The sequence below is a fragment of the Diadema antillarum genome, unplaced genomic scaffold, assembly GCF_040938485.1.
Source record: "Diadema antillarum isolate AM-2024a unplaced genomic scaffold, OU_Dant_1.0 seq00000693_RagTag, whole genome shotgun sequence".
Lineage (NCBI taxonomy): Eukaryota > Metazoa > Echinodermata > Echinoidea > Diadematoida > Diadematidae > Diadema > Diadema antillarum.
The window spans coordinates 2030052-2044908 of record NW_027271598.1 but is presented as its reverse complement, the minus strand read 5'-3'; the positions used below and the strand labels follow the sequence as shown (position 1 = coordinate 2044908).

The 14857-nt window shown below is 40.2% G+C and overlaps 1 protein-coding gene across 1 annotated transcript in view; it reads right to left on the bottom strand.

Moving 5' to 3' along the window:
* Positions 1 to 14857, bottom strand: part of LOC139737455 (TBC1 domain family member 19-like) — a 222724-nt gene that overhangs the window by 23312 nt on the left and 184555 nt on the right. The window contains exons 10-11 of the mRNA XM_071648131.1: positions 8184 to 8258; positions 636 to 783 (exon numbers count right to left, since the gene is read on the bottom strand). Coding sequence (XP_071504232.1) covers positions 636 to 783; positions 8184 to 8258 — 223 coding nt within the window. The remainder of the gene's footprint in view (positions 1 to 635; positions 784 to 8183; positions 8259 to 14857) is intronic.

The window sequence follows — 14857 nt, the reverse complement described above, 5'->3', positions numbered from 1 at the left end:
ACACATATACACATATACACACGCACAGACACACAAACAAAATTCTTGTAATAGCTGAAGACATATTGTATGTGGCTTTATAAACTCTACTGATCTGATACGCTCATATATGTACTTTCTCCTACATGCAAGTGATTGAGGAAGGGGAGGAGGGTTGGGAGAAAAGAAATAACTTTTGTCTGGAAGACACTGACTGGCAGTCATGTAAATGAAAAATGCTAGCACATCCTTAGTCCCTGTCAAGTGCAATGTACTTTTTTCCCCTGGTAAATGAAACCTTCATGGCTCCTCTCGATACAGAAGACATCTGTACTGTGCGGGTGGTTCAGGTTAACGAACTCACATGAAATTTGTTCTCCACATGCTATCCTTTTCCCCTAAATGTGCTCATCAGACGATTCCACGGACAAACATACAAAGGATTGATAACAACACAAAAGATAATGAAACAAAACGTTCATTACCCTTCACAGCTGCAAAAACAGGGGTGGCCAGAATCAGTGAAATTCTCCAAATTGTATGTGGCATCATCTGACATTGATGCTGCTTCTGGCCAAAGTTAGTTGGAGCAGACTGATTGTAGGGGGGGGGGGGGATGGGGAGGAATCCCCCAAAGTACAGAAACACATTCTCACCTCGTATGTACGACTTTGCCGGGGTCGCCGAACTCCGCCCAAAGTGCTTCAGGACGCTGGTGTCACGGGAGAAGATCAGGAGGACCTGGTAGAGGAAGTCCTCGAAGACGAAGTACTGGTCATCGTTTGTGGCGGTCAGCTTGACATCCTGAGATATTGGCAGGACAAGATTTGATAGGACACAGCCTTTGATAAAGTGAGACTAATAACATATAAACATGGCTATCATATATTCATATTACTAAATTCTTGCCTCCAGTTGTTGTTGTTTTTTTGCTGCAAATTACCAATTGTCCTACATCAGTGTAAATATGCACTAATTAAGTAGTAGCCATGATTTAAAAAAAAAAAGAATCATGGGCACACATACTCGCCTTGGATCACAATACGTACATGCGACTGTGCCTAATGAAACTGACAGAATGTTGCACAGGTCAAAATGCTGTGCATGAAATAGTTAAGCTTCTTTCTGCTTTTTTTTGTTTGTAAAGAATCACCCTTCCTTCATCTAAACACACAGTTTTTTAAAGGAGAGACACAGGTATAACAATGTACTTTTCATCTGTTTCTGCACACTCATGTACACTGTATCTCTGGTTTTCTAACATTGTGATTCTTGAATTGCTACTCATGAGTTGGTGCAGATTGTGCACAGAACCATAGCCAACACTTCCCCAAATACTTAGCAGTATCCCTTGTACTAGAATCCTGACACTTTTTTAGTACACCACTTCAGGACCACCTGATCAATTTTGTTTCTTCTGCTCGCAAGATAAAGTAAATAGTGTCATTTCATTACTATGTCCTGAACCTCAAAGCCATTTTTTAAAAAAGTAACATATCCAGAGAATGGACTATGTTTTTCTAAGTACACACAGTTCAGACTTGGGACTATTATATAGTGGGTTTCAACATCCAGTTGTGAAAAGTAAGTAATCTTTGTAGTGCTGAGAATCACTTTTCTCAAAATCTTAACTTCACTGAAATAATCTTTACTATGTGTCAGGTTTTCATGGGTCTTTTGATGCAATGTCACACACAATTAGTCACATGCAAGAATGATACATGATATCATCAAAAAATGTAATATGAAATCAATGATAATAATGTCTTGCAAATATGTGCCATGTCTGTCACACAGTGGCACTACTGATGCAGAAAGGTAAGACCTCTCACATTGCTTCATTCAGGAAAAGATCACAATGGAAAGAAAGCGCACAGTTACGGAAACAAAAAGGTTTTGAGTTCTTTCTTGAACAGAAGGAATGAGGTCTCAGTTTCAAAGGCAATGAGTTCCAGAGAGAAGAGAGAGAAATTAATCAATTTTCTAAGTTTTACGCACTTATCTGCTAAGTACCTTTATACTACCCTTCCCCCCTGTCATATCCCTCTAAAGGAAACAAAATGCAACATAAAACATGTAAATTTCCACATCTAATAAAAACTTGCTATCACACAAAAATTTCCAAGACAAATCTTATAGATGAAAAGCTATCATACACATTGCGTTAATGATGGTTTGTACTTCTAATTGGGCACATACGATTGCAAAAGAAGTTACATCCTCGGGAGGCCTAACACATTAAAGGACAAGTTCACCTTCATAAACATAAGGATTGAGAGAATGTAGCAATATTAGTAGAACACATCAGTGAAAGTTTGAGGAAAATCAGACAATCCGTTCAAAAGTTATGAATTTTTGAAGTTTTTGTGCAGTAACCGCTGGATGAGAAGACTACTGCAGTGTATGTATAACTTAGATGTCACATGCGTACAACAATATAAGGAAAATATAAAGAGAATTTCACAAAATTCCATCTTTTGAAAAAAGTACACATTCCCCTGACTCGTTACCGACAAATGTTATGGGTAATATTATTCCCCCCGCCTTTAGAAAGAGGCAAGTCAAGTGCTCTTTTATTATGCGAAAAAAGTGAAAATATGTTGAATTTTCTTTTACATTTTCTTTATACTGTTGTACGCATATGACTCACAAGCTGTAGTAGTCTCCTCATCCAGCGGTTCCAACACAAAAATTTTAAAAATTCATAACTTTTGCATCGATTGTCCAATTTTCCTCAAACTTTCACTGATGTGTTCTACTATTATTGTTGCATTCTCTCAATCCTTATGTTTATGAAGGTGAACTTGTCCTTTAATGTAATACATGCTCACTTTGATTTATTTAGAAGTAAAAGACTGCAAAATGATAAGGTCCATTAAAGAGGACAGATGCACAAACAAACATAACCCAATGCTCTATCATCTAAACAAAAAAGAAGTGATAAATATGACACAGAAAACATATATCATCATGTGTTTGCATAATGATTACTATAACAGTTATGAATGCCAGGCGAGTGGAGTGGTGAAGAGAAAAAGAGAGAAAGAGAGAGAGAAGATAAAACAGGAAAGAGAAGGGAAAAAATAAATAGAAACGGGCAACATGTAACTGCTCAAACAGAAAGCCTGTGCACTCGACGGCATGTGAATTTATGTGGCATGCATTGATGCATAACATCAACGATATCAAATTAATTTCATCTAGATTGGAAAACGAAGCAGCGGCTTCAAATGGCAAAAAGTTTCCAACTGATTACATTAATGGCGCGCATTAGAACCATCTACGGTGGGAGGTATCGGTATCTGTTTTTCTTTTAATGACGGCTGACGACTAGAGAATTGGAATAATGAATGGGGCGTGTCATGCATACTGAACTAATGATGCTGATAAGAGAAAGAGATTCCAACTGTCTGAGATGACAAAATTAATGGCTGTTATCATGATTCTACCTTGTTTAAATTTCTCAAGACACTAAAGAAACAAAGAAAACCAACATAGATAGAGAGCAAAAGTCAGACAGAAAGAAAGAAAGAGAAAGAGAGAGAGAGAGAGAAAAAAAAAAAAGAGAGAACACGTCTCCCATATATCATTTATCCAACCAGATGTGCATTTGTCAGTGCGGGTATAACACAATTTACATCTCGAAATCCAAGTCATTGATGGAAAATTGATACAAAGCAGACTAAGGACCAGTTACGATTTGCGCTGACGTCAAGATCTAATTAATCATGTGAAACGATAAAGTTCCATGACAACTCTTGAGTGCAGAGGGCCCTACAGATGCCTCTCGATAACTTGATGGTGGTGGGGGGGGGGGGGAGGGGAGGGGGAGGGGAAGAGGTCTGGAGATAGTATCCATGGCGATACTGATGCCAGTGCAGAGCTCCATAATTTGGGGAAGACTCAATAACAACACCCTTGATGAATGATTTCTTCCAGGCATTTATGGTGGCGATAGATGTAATTTCTCATACACTGCCAGGAAGACTTTCAATTTAGATCATCGAATAGATTTCATATGACCTGCAAACAGCTTCCTTAAAAACAAAAGTCAAAGAGCTCTATAAACCTTGTTCTACTCGGCATGATGGATACCCCTCTACTGTAGCGAGTTTTGGCTCTCATCTGGGGGTGCATCAGAATAGCATCAATTTGATAAAATCTCTGACCAAACTGCCAGCATGTATAATTTGGGTGACCAAATGTAAACAACACCCCCAAATGTCCTCTAGTTGTTCAAGTATATTTGAGATATCGTATCTACGTACTTGTCACATCTGGGTAGAAAAAGAAATGATATAATCGAAAAACAAACATTACTCGTAAGCCAGTAACCTTATGACCACCCACTCCACGATCTGACACCTCAACCACTTCTAAGGTTGTAATGTTGAACAAAAATACATAAAGCAAGTAGAGAAACGAATATGTTTTGAGATGGAAGGATTACAAGGGCAATGCTTAATAACATGAATATAACATGCTATCAAATCTAAAAGCTCAGTATGAAGTGTCTTTTGTACTACTGATAGAGAGGCATGCACTTCATGGCAAAGTTCAAGAAATGAACCCCCATTAAAAAACAACAACAACAACCCAAAACAAAAAAAAAAGATACCACGTATGGCCAAAGGGGACATTGATTGGATCTGTTTTGCCCTTTGGGTATATTTGATTGGAAAGATGTCTCCTTGTAAAAAAGATGACACATTCTACAATCGCAGTGACATACTGTCCTAATTAAAGAGGGGGAAAACGAGGTTGGAAGGTGATGAACATACATCCTTTGACAGCTTTTTGCCTTTGTCTTTTTTGTTTTGTTTGTAAAGGACACTGCATTGAGGCAATAATCATGCACATTCCTGCCACTGCCACTCTGTTGCATTTTGGTGGACATTGAACCAGTCTTCATTTCTTGACTGATATCACTCACTCGATTCAATCCACTGTGATTGCAAAGTCAGACCAGTGAAGGACAGTTCTTGTTCTTTCTGCTTAGGCCACTAAAAGATCAAATCAGCTTTCCAAATGCTCAGACGAAACACTTACCAGGTACTCTTTCTATCTTTATCTCAACTCTCAAACAACAATAACAATAACACCAACACCACCACCACCACCACCACCACCAACAACAACAACAACAACAACAACTACATCAATGACAACAACGACAACAACGACAACAATGACAACAACAACAACAACAACAACAAAATCTTAACCCGTTGAGGATGAGCCCCGAGTATACTTGGGCAAGTGTCTATGGGAAATATGTGTTGTAGCAAAATCAGCCTGTCCTCAATGGGTTAATTCTTTTTGTGTCAAGCACTATACTTCAACTTGCCAAGCTTTTTCATCAGCATTCAGAAATCCATTCAAACCTGACCTAGTTGTACAGGTTGCAAGCCAATGCATGTGTAGCAATGTGTCTTAGTCCAACAGGAAGGCCATAGTGATCCAATATGGATTAGGGGGATTAGGTAATCTCTTTGGGGGGATTAGGTAATTCATCACCAATTCATTTCCAGACATCTGTACCCATGGGTACAAAACACTCCCGGTGAACAAAGTACTGTTATCATTTGAGGCCAATAGATACCATAAAGATTTGAAAAAAAAAAATAATGATCAGTAGTTACAATCCACTAGTCACAGATCAATATTGTTCCTGTGTGATCTCATCCTTTAGTGTTGTTTGTTTTTTCAAGACTCCATGTGACTAAAAGCGGCCGCGAAGAATTACTTTTACCCGTTGAGGACGAGTCCCGAGTATACTCGGGCAAGCATCTATGGAAAATGCATGTTGTAGCAAAATTGAACCATCCTCAATGGGTTAAAGCAAGAAAAATGACACATTGCTCTGAAATAACATTGGGGGAGGGGCCGAGGAGGGAGGGGGCCAAAACATCTCGGCAACAGCAGGTGGTTGTTTGTAGCTGAACATGGAACATGTCAGACCAAAGTGGTGCAAATATTCTCATTGCCATTTTGCTGTAACAGTGGAGTCTATGATAGAATGCACCCAGGGGCTCATCAGATCTTGGGAGTAGAGTGATGACGAATGGGACGACATAAAGAGATGGGAAGAAGAAGAACTGGAATCTCTTTAAGCGATGACACCAGAGGCCACTTAATCATTCACTCTATCTCTCTGTGTATGTGTGTGTGTTTGTGTTTGTGTGTGTGTGTGTGTGTGTGTGTGTGTGTGTGTGTGTGTGTGTGTGTGTGTGTGTGTGTGTGTGTGTGTGTGTGTGTGTGTGTGTGTGTGTGTGTGTGTAGGTGTGGGTGTGTTTGTATGTGTGTCAAGTAGAGCAGTAGAACATAGTCTACCAAGAGAGATGGCAATGACTTTTAATCCCGGACGCTAGATCGCGCACACTCGTGAAAAGGACAAGACAAGAGAAGAAGAGGCTGTTTGAGAAAAGTATCCATTAATAATTGATAGATTTCAGCAGAATCCACAACCATGACATAGATTCAAGGCAATAACTACCATACATCATGACCAAACAACTCGCTTATTTCTCCACAGGGTATATATCTATTTATTTTTAATTTCCTGCCGGCCTTTCATTGCATATTATTCAATAATTCATGTGGCTTTGCTTTCGTACTCAACCAGATCTAAAAAGAAGTACTCTCTTCTTTGAGTGAAATCATCTAGTCTCTTTTCTTTAAATTCATTTCAGATATTCTTACTTTCTTCCATCAATTTGTCTCCTACTTCCTTCTGTTCTTTCTCTTTTTGTATTTTTTCCACATTCACATTCTACTGTTCTTCAATTTCTATAAAACTGACCTCTTTCTTTCTTAGTTGTCATTCTCCATGTTCTTGTTCTTTTTGATTTTGTTGTTCTTCATTTTCTCCTCCTTCATAATCATCATAATCATCATCATCGTTTTGAACGGAGAAATGTATGGGTGCACATCACACTCATGCCAAGATCAGAGTTAATATTTTCTCACGTTTTTAAATTCGTGAATACCATCCGACTTGCGAAATTGGCAAAATATTTGGCGTATGCAGTAAATGTGAGGTGAAACCCTACAGTACGATGCAGCTAGGCAGTCCTCTGGTGTACCTTTACTGACTGACTAATGCTACTGTATTTAACCCATAGCCCGTTGGATTCAGTGCAAATTTGATGGAGATCTCACAATTTGGTAGGATATGGGTTAAAGTCTGTTATAAAATGGGTTCAAGAATGTGTCACATGAGTCACATGTGCTTTGGTTACTCAGTCCCATTGCACTGCGTGTTAAATCCTATTGCCAATCGTCTGTGCGCGCGGCGGCTCCTTTGAATTGCATGCATACGCGCTGTCAATCCTGTAAACAACTTCTAGTTCGGGCTGCCTGCCAGCCTTTCTTCCCTCTTGTGCATAACATGTGTGGCGTACGTATCATACGTACAGTGTACAGTAGACCAAGCGTTGTGGGACCGTACGCGTACATGGAGTCACTTTGAAGGGCAAATCCAACGATTTAGCAGGTTAATTCTCACGCCGTTTTCAGAGTATGTTGTCTAGTAGGCCTATATGAGGAGTCTATATCAAGTCTTTAAGGTAAAGGGTGCATATTCTATGTAAAATAAGTAAGTTTTCATGCGGGAACTTAAGTGTCCGGAAACCCAACCCCCCATCATACTTATACTGTATGTGCGGGATTTCCGAGTGCGACGTGCGTAAATGTTTGGGACGAACATCTTCAGACGTCTTGACCCACAAAGGTACGTGAAAAACGCTGAAAAATGCTGTTAGTTTTCGAATTTTCGACCCATTTTATAAAACAAATGATGCACAGGATTATTTCGTGGCGTTAGTGGAGGCGTAGCTCACTCTCGGGTATTTACAATGTAGTGCAACATGCACTCGGCTTCGCCTCGTGCATGTTTCACAATTGTAAATACCCTCGAGTGCACTATACACCTACACTAACGCACTCTATCCTGTGCATCATTTGTATATTACTGCACAGAAAGGACGAATTCCACGCAAAAAAAAAAAAATCTAGCAACGAGTGAAGCAGTGAGAGACTCGCCATCTCCATTGGATTAATGATGATGCATTTTACCAGCAGGAGGACAGATATCTCCTCGTAGTCCTTGCCTCAAAGATGGTATTTGTGTGTGTGTGTGTGTGTGTGTGTGTGTGTGTGTGTGTTTGTGTGAGTTTGTAGACTCTTGGCAATGACTGGCTTACCTTATAGTACAGGTTGTCAATCAGAAGGTCGTGCTGTAAGACATAGTGCCTGAGCTGATCATACAAGAGCTTGTCCTGTGGAAGAGAAGAAATTGAACAGAAATAACGGAGAAGAGATTTAGATAAGATAAAACAGGAGTTCTTGCTCTCTGACTCTTCTATTCATTGCTATGCTACTTGGTTGCTATGATCCCTAGCAACATTTGGCCAATATAATATGCAGTAATCATGTAAGAGTTCTTTGTCTTTTTTCTTTCTTGAGTACATTTTTCAGTTGTGGCCACTTGTGGCACAAATTCATAAACTTCCGGTATGCTATCAGTTGCTCAGGTAACCGTATTCCCTGCAGTTATCCATTCTTTGTGGTAATTATTCTCTGAGGCGGCTTATCCCTAGAAAACATGTGAAACCCAAATATCAGGCTATCAGCTCACACACAACCTCTTTGACCACACCATTATCCAAACTGTTCACAAAAAGGACACTGCGTTGTCCTCATAAAAGACCTGGGGGGCATGTCATGAAGCATTTTGTCTGACAAATTTGTCAGACAAACTTGCATTCAGCCAATCAGATGTAAGGATTTCAGCAGGTTGTAACAGTTTGTTGGAAATAATATCTGACAAAATGCTTCATAAAATGTCCCCCTATGGAGATGTACAGAGAGAGTTGCACCAGACCCAAAACTGCTTCTCAAGGGTCAAATTGTTGAACAGAAAACCTCCTCCTGAGAAATTGGCTGTCATTATGGTTTTTACATGCCATCAAAAAGGCAAAGGCAAGACTCTAGTCTAAAGTTGATGAATGAGATATGATAACTGACCACTAAGTAGGGGTTTCCCTCCACTGAGATTGAATGAGGAAAGAAGAAATGAGATGAAAAACTCTGTAATGCCTTATTTTTGACCTCTCCCCCACCCTTCCCCCAAAAAGGACAGCAATGGTGATGATATAAGGTGAACAGATAAGGAAAGAAACACTTTGGCCTGATAGGAAGGGGGGAGTGGAGATGGGGAATGGAGGGGAAGGGGAAAAGGATTCTTTCGGCCCTCTTTCCTTTCAACTCTTCATGATATAACAGATGCTAGCTCATTCTTTCCTAAACAACATTGTTTTGCAGTGATTCTGACACATTGAATGCACACGCATGAAGCAACAGACTGAATCAAAACAGTGTGCATCGACAGATCTTCGATGACAGCGATTTGAATTCTTCCGCTCTTCGTGCTTTTACACCCTTGCCCTACAACCCAAGAAACCCAGAAGGGATGCGGGAGTCAGAACCGAGTTTTGAGATTGCCCCGTGATGACAATCCAACTCATCTGCTTGCCATGTGCGGCCAGTAATTCCTCCTGGGCCAAAGTCAAATTGTCTGGAAACCAGAACTGCCAAGAAAAGTCGTAAGAGAAAAATCCTTGTGTCTGTACCCCATCCTCCATTTCTTTGAAATGGACTGACATCATTAGAAGACTACTCCACTGCTGTCTTTTTCAAGATAGCATCTGTACAGACATAATGAAAATGAAATATCCAGATGTTGGGCTCCTTCAAGAGAAACTCTACATGAGTAATAATCTTCAGTGGGATGGGTGAAGTTAAACATGTATTACAAAGGAAGCTTCATTATTCTCCAACAACAACAATAACAACCCCCCCCCCCCCGAATTCTAAGATTTCTCATTGTATTCAGAAATGGATAGCTGTCAAACTCTCATATTCACATTGGATGATGTCATGATATCGTTGTCAAACAATTTTCTCACTGATTTCATCAGGAACAAATTATGCATTTTTCCCCTTGGCATTAAGACTGCAGCTATATCTAACCATACCCCTTTCAAAAGTCAGGATTACCAAATAATAACAGCTATAGAATGATATAAAATAGAAGTATGTTCTGCCTCTCCAATCCACTGAAAGAGAAGAAAGCTTTAAAAGAAAACTTTTGAGAGAAAATGACTACTGTAATTTCCACATTTGAAAATGATCAATTCTAAGGTTTCTGGAAACCCTTGTGACATATATCCCTACCTTCTATACTTGCTTGAGTTTGGTCAGGCTTTCATAAAACTTTCACTAATTCTATTTTGTATCATTTTTGACATCATCTACGAAAGTCAACTTTAAAAGTGGATTGGAGTCTTACGATGCACAAATGGCTGAGGAGGTGTGTGTGTGTGTGTGGGGGGGGGGGGGGGGGGGGATGGGGGCGGGCGGGATATAGGGCAAATGACAAGATTGTGTGAGAGTGCAGAGAATGTGGCAAACTTCCATACCATACATCTTGCACTGGCTCTGTCCAATTCACTATCAATGATCTCACTGAATGATTCATTTGATCGGAGACCTTGCTTGGGAGATAAGTAAGACATTGCCCCTTGTTTGGCCTGTGAATAATTAACCTATTCAGTCACCAGCCTTATCGCGACAAAAATGTGGTGATTAGCAATAGTAATGATTCATACCATAATTTAGCTGCTCCCCAAAGACCGGTAATGATGAGCAAATTAATATGCAAGATTCATTGTCCTTGTGGTACGGCATTCATTACGAATCATTTAATTTCTCAAATGCAAAGCAGCAAAGGCATTTGATATGACATAGTGGCTGTTATGATAATGATTCTCCAGAGTAGAAGAGTGTCTGGCAGTTTTTAAAGGAGCTGATTAGCTTTAGCTACAGTATCTGTCAGCAAAGTTCCAAGTTTTGGTACACGTGCCTGTTTACCAACTTCAACTTTAAGACTGACAGTCATCAATATAATGTACGTGGGCTCTTTCAGTTTGCTTGTCCGCACTTAGTAGGACACGGGAGTTGGTATCTGCGCAAAGCTCGCGGGGAATAACAAATAATTTACGATCAATTTCTGACTGCCCAAACCTGGTGGGAAGTTTGCCTGACTGAATCCCGAGCATTGTACGTACATCTCAATCGTGTATAACCCCACTTGGCTTATACAAAATATACACTCAGCCAAAGAATCATGCTAGACTGGAGTTGACCACTACCGATGAGCGTATGCTTTGGTGCACATATTAGCTGATGGGCAATTTTATTCAAGCAGGCCTGCTCTAGTCATGGTTTTTCAAATGTACTGATGTGGTTGGGAGCGACAAAGATCGATTCAACCACAGAACCACAATATCTGAAGACCAACTCCCTTCAAGGGACAGATATGAGCAAAGAGTGGTTTCTGCTGCATTTTATGAATACGCCCACACCAACACACATTATCACTACATTGAACTTTATGATCATTCACTGTTTAGTGAACATGAGGATTACACAAGAACATATGCCATAGCCAAAGTTGAATAACAGCACTATACAGATGATATCAAGATTTGACATAGCATGGCACGAGGGACTATCTCTACAAATCCATGCATTTGATATTTCTGGTACTGCTTATTAACAAAATATGTTCATTTGTTTGTTAAATCTCACACACAGAGTTAGTGCAAATTTTGTAAATCTATTCACCATGGAAACACACAAAAATGTCAGAATTGTACGTTAATGTGATAGTGTAAGTTGAAGTACTACATACCAGTAGTATACTTATTTTATCAATTCTACATTGCTTGCAGAAGAGATAATATCAAACAATTTCCAGCTGAACAGTTCAGTATAAAAAAAGAAGAAGCAAACTATATATGCCATTGTGTACCACTCATTCTATGAGCTAATGATTTCAAATGGCAGTTAAAGTTTTACTACGTAGAGGGCAACGACTTAATGGCTTAAGTACAGATCTCTGCAAAATGCCACTAGGGGGTCGTCATGCAGTAAGTGGGTGCTTGTCTGCTCCAGAGCAAGAAAGAAATGAAGCGAGACAAACATGCACAATCGGGGCTTTGCAAAGATTAATTCCTAATAGGCCACAAGTCTAGCCTTCTCACATTGTTTTAATCAAGGATGACTCTTAATAATGGAGTGACGAGATGCGACCTTGTCTGACAAACCGGGTCACATTTGGGACAAGGGGCACATCTATTTAAAGCTCATCAATTCCTTGAAAGATGCTCGCAAAGGTTCTAGCACTTGAACACCGGTGAACTCTTCCTGGGCAGCAAGCTTACGCTCATGGGAGGAGGGGTGGATGTTAGAAAGAGTGATGGGATGGTGGGAGGAGGGGGGTAATGTTGGGTAGAAGAGGAGCTGAAGGTGGATTAAGAAGAAAGTCAAGGCTGGTACGCAGGTTGCATATCACTGCACAGTGCGGAGAGCTCAGGCTCACAGAGAGGAGGAACATGAAAGATCACAGGGAGAAAAAACAGGGGAGGAACATGAAAGATGTGATATAATAGACAGACAGATAGATGCTGGTAGACAGATAGATAGATAGATAGATAGATAGATAGATAGATAGATAGATAGATAGATAGATAGATAGACAGACAGATAGATAGATAGATAGATAGACAGATATATAGATAGATAGATAGATAGATAGACAGATAGACAGATAGATAGATAGATAGATAGATAGATAGACAGACAGATAGATAGATAGATAGATAGATAAATAGATGGATAGATAGATAGATAGATAGATAGATACAACAGTAGCTCTGAACAAGGGGCAGAGTACAAGCAAATTGGGAAGATAGGAATAAGATCACAAAAGAGGGATAGATGGACACAGATAGAGAGAGAAAATGAGGGTAATGTAGACTCAAAAATCAACCCAAGCTGTTGGATATGTGACAGTGAATACATTTATGTGCACATATATATACCTTCAGGCTTGCACATGTGTGTGTGTGTGTGTGTGTGTGTGTGTGTGTGTGTGTGTGTGTGTGTGTGTGTGTGTGTGTGTGTGTGTGAGAGAGAGAGAGAGAGAGAGAGAATACACAAGAGCTGACAACTTTCACTAGAGGCTTCTTGTTTGCTCAGGTGAGGGCAGGCATCAAGTAGTACTCACTTTTTTTCGAGAGTCCAGTGAAGAAGATGTGGTCCAAAAAAAAAAAAGTCACCACCATTTCCGACAAAATGCACAGACACACAGACACACTAACACAAACACACATTCTACACATAGAAGAAGGGGGGGGGGAGGGAGTGGTGGGGGATGTGATAAGCAGTGTGAGGGGAAAGAGATGTCCTTGGTTGTTGTTTATTGGTTATATAGTTGGCATATAGGGTTGGTGTTCAAAGAGTAATCACAGACTCTTGTAAGGTCTTCATCGGGATGCTTACAGCCACCCACACTAATTGCCCTATCGTCAGAGTTCTCCATCAATTTTCGGAGCTGCGGAATGAAAAACGAAACAAGATGATCTCACGCCTGATCACTTCAAGAACAGGTTCATTATTTCCTTTTTCCCATTTCCTCCCCTGCATTTGTGCATCCATGAAAGAATAAAAGGCATCAAAAGGCATTTTTTCCGACAAACATTTCAATTTGTTTTAATTGAATGCGGTGACATTCGTAGGAGAGCCTCTACCCCTCCATTAATCTTCTCCAGAGAAGTCTCGAACAATTCATCATTTCCTTCCAGCCACACACTTCACTTGTCTGGCAGAGAGGGAGGGAGTCCCCTACGCGGCACTACAGAAGAGCAAAAACTGCGCTGGCGTGACCATCCCCAGAGTCTGGTTCGGCGTGAAACATGTCTCAACTCATCATGCTTTGTCAGTTGGTTGATTCGAATGTCACAACATGAGTCCATAAATCTCCCACGCAAATAAAACGGTGCCATCGCCACTTGCGTAGACCAATGTTTCTCCCTGTCGGGATGTATAAGGACAAGGATGATGCAATTGCGCGGCTCTGCACGAACAGATGAAATAACAGTCGGTTGTTGTGTTTTTTATTACCTCCCACTGCAATCTATGAATGCTGCCAAAACATGAGCAAAACACTCACACATAACATGTTTTAACTAATCTGCAACAATATCACATGACACTTTCAATTAATCAGGCTGGTTTTATCTACCCACGGTGGTCTCAGAAGTGCTCACGCTATTCTTCCCTCCTAGTGGGCCCTGCTATTATCACACTGCCAGATATAGCCACGGAAGCCCCCATGACATGATGGAGATAGTAAGTAAATACATCTTATCGAAGGATATACATGCCAAACTGAATGTAAACCTAAAATCTCATTAACTCTTTGGGTGCCATGCCTGGCATAAAACACCCTGCATGCCACATAATTCTGAGACTGCAATGCATGAGTGCTTTGGGAAATCATTCTGCTTTTCAAAGCCATGTAACTTTTCATAGAAGTGCTTATACTGGAAATGCAGTGAGCAAAGTTGTAGAAAAAGTTGCAGGCTTTGCTGCGACTTGAATATGATGGAAGAGCAATGGTTATTTATTCATTTTTATTTTTTTGTTTCCTATGGCAAATGGTCAATATTCAAAACAAAACCTCAAAACACATCGCAAAATTGTATTCTTGCTCATTTTTACTCACGCTTTCATGAACAGGTCTGGGAAGTATGACCTTTCTGAAGACACAACCTCTACGGAAAATCAAAATTTACTACAAAAGTCCCTATGGAACACCGCTATTCAGTCACCACATGCTGCAAGCTGCATGTGTGGGAAATGGAAGTTTGCATGTGATGCTTTCAATATACCGTGGCATACTGTGATTTATCGATCAGTTTGTATGTGGTTGTGCATCTGAGCAAAATATGCAAAATTGGCAAGCCATTGG